The sequence below is a fragment of the Cibotium barometz genome, chromosome 39, assembly GCF_041138505.1.
Source record: "Cibotium barometz isolate CiBa-2024 chromosome 39, ASM4113850v1, whole genome shotgun sequence".
Lineage (NCBI taxonomy): Eukaryota > Viridiplantae > Streptophyta > Polypodiopsida > Cyatheales > Cibotiaceae > Cibotium > Cibotium barometz.
Window position 1 is genome coordinate 27,248,823 of NC_141084.1, and position 7,253 is coordinate 27,256,075.

Sequence of the window (7,253 nt, forward strand, 5' to 3'; positions counted from 1 at the left end):
CTACCTTGTTAGGTACTTTGGTAGGTACAGTATCTTGTTAGGTAGTAAAGAACCTTATTAGGTACTACAGTATCTTGTTAGGTACTTTGGTAGGTACTACAATACTTAAAGAGTACCACAAGACTTTGCTAGGTACTACAGTACCTTGTTAGGTACTATATTAGGTACTAAAATACTTTTCTAGCTACTACAGTACCTTGTTGGGTACTATATTAGGTACTTTGTTAGGTACTATAGTACTTTGCTAGGTACTATAGTACCTTGTTAGGTACTATATTAGGTACTATAGTACCTTGTAAGGTAGTACATTGTTAGGTAGCACAATACCTTGTAAGGCACACATCTAAAATTAGAAATTATGTTAGAACACCAATTAAACATCTGAAATTATATTTTAAAACCAGAAAGTCATCATATTGTAACAGAATTTTGTAAAAAAACAGTAACTTGTCATCATATTTCAATAGTACCACAACAGTGGTTACAACAGTAATTTTGTAAACAAACAGTAGCAACAGTAAATGTTTTTTGTTACAACTATAAGGTATTAGTCACAATCCGGCTTGTGCATTCGGTATGCATCTCCTTCTTCTTCTACAAAGTAATTAGATACCAAACCCAAGATATCATCCTTTATGTCAAATATCGGATGTCCTCGTCGAGAATAAGCCCTTGGACAGGGGTCTTTCACCCATCCTTCCAGCCAAGGGAGTACGGTATTTGTGAGATTATAGGGGTCTTGAATTGTTAGTTGTGAATCAAAACCATGAATGACCAAATAGTTTTCATAGTCATTCTTTAGGGACTTATAGCGCTCATTGTCAACTAGGATTGTGTTCATGGAATCAAACTCCGAGTGCTTTGCCCACACATTCTTCAGATCTTCAAAAAAACTGGCTTCTTACAGACCTCTGTGGGTGCATAAGGAATCTCAACAAGTGTTTCCCTCCACATCTCACACTCCCCCTGACCAAATATGTCTTCACATGGGAAATCAAACATAAGATGATAATTAGGATGACAGTTTGGCATCATCAATGACTTGTAATGATACCAACAGCTTATTCAGCTTCAATATAGTGCCTGCTGTAAAAAAAACAAACTGACACATGACCCGTGGAAAGCAAGCGCCAATCATGTCAGTCAGGTTTTTCGTTGTGCAGTTACTCTAGATGATAATGTCACACATCCTTTTAAGTTTAAGAAGGAAGTCTTCTGCATCTCTCTGCACAACACAATAACGAAACTGATTGACCTCAACTACGTTGTAACGGTCACTATAAGAAATTTCATGACGATGTGTATATCAAAAGCTTTTAAGAAGAACCCCATTCACATCAAGGACCATAAGCCTGCCTGTAGTTGCTGGCAATTCATGGATTACGCTTGTATAAGATTGTTTCTTCAAATTTTCTTCTTTCGCCCACCAAGGCACTTTAACTGCAAGACACATTGGAATCATACTAGCAACAAAGGGATGAAACATGTTTAAATTGAATAAGAAGTAGAAGGGACGAAATTATAAATAGCAAAATAAGACTTGTGATACAATACAATCACCAAGTCTATTCATCAAAACCCAATTCTGGTTGCAGTGTTCCAATACAGTGTGTGACCTCAACACGCATAAAATAAACAAGATAGGGTTCATATTTTTTGCAAGCACGAGGTTTAGTCTTTTGGTTCCATGTAGCACCTTCATGCGCTTCTTCAGGCTTCTTCTCATACTCCTCATTTCCTTGTTCAGCTTCTTCTTTCCTGCTCTTAGCTTCTTCTTTCCTGCTCTCATCTTCTTGCTCTTCTTCTTTATTGCTCTCAGCTTCCTAGTCTTCATGCATCTTTGTGTCACCAGCCTTCTTTGACTTTTTTGATATTTCAGAGGTATGTGCTGTAAAGAAACATAATCTTTAGTAACATACTAGGTAGTAACAAGACCACGAAAACATATACAATTCACACACTAACCAATGCCAGCCACCTTGGAACCACGACACTTTAGCCCCCTCCCACCAAACAATTATCCTAGAGGAACTTCATCATTTCCAGAATCAAGGTCTACTGGAACAAACTCTTGTACTGGAGGATTTTTATCATCCTCTACTTCAATAGTACCAGCACAGTGGGCTTCTGTGAGATGTCTTCAGCACCAATAGCCTTTGCACATTTAACCTATTTCTTAGACTCCTCCATAGACTCCTGTAGTACTGGTGAAGCTTCATAAGACTCTACTTCAACGTTGGCAGCAACGGGCTTCTCAGAGATGTCTTCAGCACCTAAACCCTTTGCACATTCAGCCTATTTACTTGACTCCCATACTGGAGGAGCTCCATCATCCTCAACTTCAACAATGCCAGTAGCAGGCTTCTTAGAGATATCTTCATGTGAGGAGTCCTTCATCACTCCTTCACACTCAGAATGGATATCATCCTCTACAACATAAAACAATAATGTTGAACACCAAAAAGTAATCCAATTCAGAGCAACTTAACTTGAGAAAAATACGTACTCTTCTCATGCTTTACGTATAACGGCATTCCCGAAACCTAGTTCTTGGCCACTACAGGTATGCGCTCCATACACCCAGCTTTCACACACACCTCCTTTGTGGTCACAATGCAGGCAAAACAGAACGGGGATGGAAAAGATGTTGGCATGCAAACACGAAAGAGCCACCTATAAATGTTGAGTCAAGTGACTCCCCACAGGCAACACAATCTCCTCCAACATAGACTATCTTAGTTTCATGTACAACATGTGGTCGAGGATATAACAGGAACCTTCGTCCCTTCAAGGTATCAGTAATCATCACTTTGATAAACTCAAACTAGGCCTCAGCCTCCTATAGCTCAGCCTTTAGAAAATCACACAGCCCCTGCACATTAACACTATAACACATTTAAAATACCAAGTCACCAATTTCAGGTTCTTAAACAGTGGTGGATGACAGTACCCAATCACTAATAGACCAATTTCAGGTACCTAAACAGTGGATTAAAGTACCCTGATAAGCATACACCTACCCAATCACCATGTTTAGGTACTTTTGAAGTACCTAATACATATATACACTACCAATTTCAGGTACCTAAATAGTGGATTAAGGTATCCTTATGAACTGTTGTAAACAATTTTAGGTACTTTGGGAGTACCCAATACAAAGTACCAATTTAGCAATTTTAAGTACTTTAGAAGTACATAATACATATTTGAAGTACCTAAACATTGGATTAAAGTACCCCGATAAGCTTAAAGCCACCCAGTCACTGTTTTATGGTACTTTTGAAGTACCTAATCCATATTTAAAGTACCAATTTTAATAATTTTAGGTACTTTAGAAGTACATAATACATATTTGAAGTACCTAAACATTGGATTAAAGTACCCAAATAAGCTTAAACCTAGCCAATCACCATTTTATGGTGCTTTTGAAGTACCTAATCCATATTTAAAGTAACAATTTTAACCATTTTAGGTACTTTAGAAGTACCTAAACACTGGATTAAAGTACCCTGATAAGCTTAAGGTACTTTTGAAGTACCTAATACATACTTAAACTACCAATACACTTTCACCGAATACCTAAGCAGTGGATCAAGGTATCGTTATGAACTGTCAACTACCGTGTAAGCAATTTTAGGTACTTTTGAATACATATCTATCCTACCAATTGACTAATTTCAGGTACCTAAATAGTGGATTAAAGTACCATGAAAAGCTTGAACCTACCCAATCACAATTTTTAGGTTCTTTTGAAGTTCCTAATACATATTTAAACTACCAATTGACCATTTTTGGGTACCTAAGGTATCCTTATGAACTCTCAAGTACCAAGACATCTATTTTAGGTTCTTTAGAAGTACTCGATACATATTCAAACTACTAATTCTCTAATTACAGGTACATAAACAATGGATTAAGTACCCTGATAAGCTTAAACCTACCCAATCACCTTTTTAGGTACTTTTGGAGTACCTAATACATATGGATTAAGGTATCCTTATGAACTATCAACTACCGTGTAAGCAATTTTATGTACTTTTGACTGCCCTAAATGAAATTCAAACTACCAATTTGGAAATTTCAAGTACCTACATAATGGATTAAGGCATGCTGATAAACTTTCAACATGACGAGAGCAGATTTAAGTACTATTAAGTAACAGAAACCATAGGAAATAATCATGGAATACCATATGTGCAATTTCAGGTAAATGGGAAACATATAAAAACACATAAAGCATAGGTATGAAGTAAAAGAAATTCATACTTGTTTAGATTCTACTTCACTTTCAAGATTTGCGATCTCTTACATACCACCGTGAAGCATGCGTTTGTAACATTCAATATCAGCCTCCACCTCCTTGATCTCCGACTCTGGATGCGGAATCTGCTGCTTCAGTTTTTCAAGATGGGCTTCAAACGATACAATATACTCAGACAGTTGTTTGTACACTGAAGCTAAACCCTCAAATCTCAGTAGTAGGCAGTCCCTTTTTTCCCAAAGGGATGCCTTCACATCAGCGTACCTGTCCCTTACGAGTCTACACTTTTCTAGATGTCTATTTCCAATATCCTCCAACTCTCTAATATAGTCTGGTTTCAACAAGGGAAGGTTCCAGTCATCCTCTGTTATGATATTGCTGGCACCCTGCAGTGTTGTGAAAACTTTATTGCCATGTGGCACCCCACCATGGGATGGTCCATTGGCCTTCCTCCAATTGTTCAGCTTCCTATCCAAACCCCCAAGCTTGCGTCTGCACATGTTCAATACATTTTCCCCAAATCGCGCCCATGCAATTTTGTGTGTGGCTGGATCCTTCTTAGCTACCTTACATTTCTCGTATGCATAGCAACGAGCAAACTTTGACGTAATCTCTCCATTACATGGAACACACTGGTATACCTTATGATATAACAATCTGCAATCATCTTTGAAGTGGGGCTGTAGCCTGTAGGTGGTTTAAGTAAACCTTCGCATTCGTCTTGTACCTTTTTCAGAACACAGTTACCCACTGCTCCTCATCAAGAAGGTCAGACTCAGTCAGGTCCCTAGCAACCTTGCCCTCCAAGCTTAGCCCATACATGTGGTGAAGCTCTTCAGCAATAAAACAAAACTTAGTGAGCTGTGGATATTCATCCCTCGTCATCTTCTCTGTCATGCAGCAACACCAAGATCAAATGATTAAACATTACAACAGTGAAAAGGAAACATACTTGTGAAACCCTAATTGAAATAACTTATATTTAACTTACTCTTGCTCTTGGTTGTAGATAGCTTCTCATCCGCCATTGCTATGACATCAGTCAACTCTGGATAATATGATATGATGTGCATCTCTGACTGATCTGCAGATTTACTGCTGCGAACCGGTGTCTTGACCTTCCCTGCCTTCGTTTACTCTTGAACATATTGGCTGTAGGGTGTTTGGGAAACCTGTCTAGCAGTAAATTCTGCTCTGGCCTTAGCTGTGTAGCTTTGCGGTTGGAGTCCTCGTCATGGCAGCAAGTGAAATGGCACCCAACAAATAGAGAACAAATGTGAATGGCCTTGAGCAATAGATAACTAGCAAATAAGCGAGTGTAAAAACAAACAACTAGCTCCTATATTGGAGTTCGAGTGCCAGTTGTGCGGGATGTCTAACTCATGATGGTCAATCAAATTTGGAGAATAAGTGCTCCTTTGACAATAAAAATAATTGCTCCTTTAAGAATAAAAAAATTAACCCCTTTCCACCTTAGACAAGTAGCCATCACGTAAAACCTAATTGGGTAGTAAAAAGTGTACCACCACCTAACCATGCTTTCACTCCTTTCCAATGTGGAACTCTTCTATTATCTCCAAGGATTTTGAAGGCAATGGCTTCAAAGCTTTTGTTGGCTTTTCCTAATCTCTATCATGAGTCTCCTTGTGTTATGGAGCAGATTGGTTCTTTTTGTGGTCTCTTCTCTTGAGCAAATTGAAACTGGCATATGCATTGGCTTTTGCTCTGATTTTGGGAACTACTAGTTCACCATCCAATTGCTCTTGACACATGATCTTACCAATTTCTTGAGCTACTTCTAGTCTGCTTTTCTCTGCAATTGGGTTGGGATATTTTGCCAGCCTTTTAGGTAGGTTGCTACCACATGCAGAATAATCGTTAATCCATTGTCATGTTCAACTTTATTTCTTTAAGATCTTCCCATAGATCATACTGAGAACTTTTCTTTTACACTAAAATATTATGGATACTTTTTTCTTTAAATTCTTGGTTGCTTTTCTTCCAACACTGCTATTTCCTGAGAGGTGCCTCTTGCTATGGTTCCTTTGATGCCTCTACTTTGCTTTGCTTTTCTTCCAACACTGCTATTTCCTGAGAGGTGCCTCTACTTTGCTTTGCTGCCACACCTGTATCAGAATTTTTTGCCTACTCATCATGGGCTCCACCAGATTTGGGGTGTTCTTGTTCCTTGGTGGGAGTTCCATTTAATTTTATTTGATTTTATTGTCTGATAGAGAGGCAACCATCTACTACCCATCATGGACTTTTGCAAGCTTCCAGACATCACCCTAGGTTTTCTAAACCGTATTGGTAACTAGCTCCCGTACTGCTTCCGCTCGTTCCATCCGACCAACTTTTCCTTTACCTTAGGGAACTCCCCTATGGTAGATAGTGGAGCTAGATCCTTTTATCTTGTGATTGTGTGAACACCTAACTTATTGAAAAAATGGCTCTATAACCGTATCATGTTAACAACATGATGTGGGAACACGTTCCAACTCCCTTAGTTTCCATGGCATGCACTCACTATGGCTAGATGTTATGCTTATCCACACCTCCAAGAGGGAACTCTACACATTCACCTAATGGATGAGCAATGAAACACAACCATCGTGGGGTACTACCAATGCTTTGAGCTCATGTCTCTTGAAGTCTCCAAGCTCGCATGTATGCTCCAAACTCCAAGCTCCACCTCCACATTGTCACCGTGGAGTTGCTCACACCATCACATAGTCCAATCACACTCTCTCTCACTCTCTCATCATACAAGCATAAACACACAAGCATGAAAGAGGCACAATGCTAGAATGCTCTCACTCCTCACTCTCTCTCACAAGTACAAGGAAGAGCTCTCAATAGCACAAAGGGGATTGTGTCCTTTCATTATGAGAAAATACCTTATATAGAATTGGCCCTTATTTACACTTGGGTACCCAACTAGGCCTTGGGTGGCCAATGTCTCATAATGTACAACCTTTATAGTGCCTTTACA

The 7,253-nt window shown here is 39.0% G+C and overlaps 1 protein-coding gene across 5 annotated transcripts; it reads right to left on the reverse strand.

Moving 5' to 3' along the window:
* Positions 1-433: 433 nt before the first annotated feature.
* On the reverse strand, positions 434-5,616 carry LOC147615945 (uncharacterized). Of its 5 annotated transcripts, none has more exons than XR_015262663.1 (6): positions 5,253-5,616; positions 4,314-5,151; positions 1,697-2,429; positions 1,357-1,440; positions 1,084-1,225; positions 434-980 (listed from the first exon to the last, which is right to left on the reverse strand). XR_015262663.1 is itself a non-coding variant. In XM_086778579.1 (3 exons), exons 2-3 carry the CDS (start codon positions 4,759-4,761, stop codon positions 2,296-2,298), a joined length of 582 nt encoding a protein of 193 aa, XP_086634705.1. In that variant the 5' UTR covers positions 4,762-5,151; positions 5,253-5,616; the 3' UTR covers positions 1,546-2,295. The 5 variants fall into 5 exon arrangements, 2 of the variants coding, with proteins under 2 accessions (XP_086634705.1, XP_086634706.1); XR_015262665.1 differs by having other exon boundaries at positions 1,697-1,888; positions 4,317-5,151; positions 5,253-5,614; XR_015262664.1 differs by having other exon boundaries at positions 1,697-1,888; positions 5,253-5,612.
* Between the last annotated feature and the right edge of the window lie 1,637 nt (positions 5,617-7,253).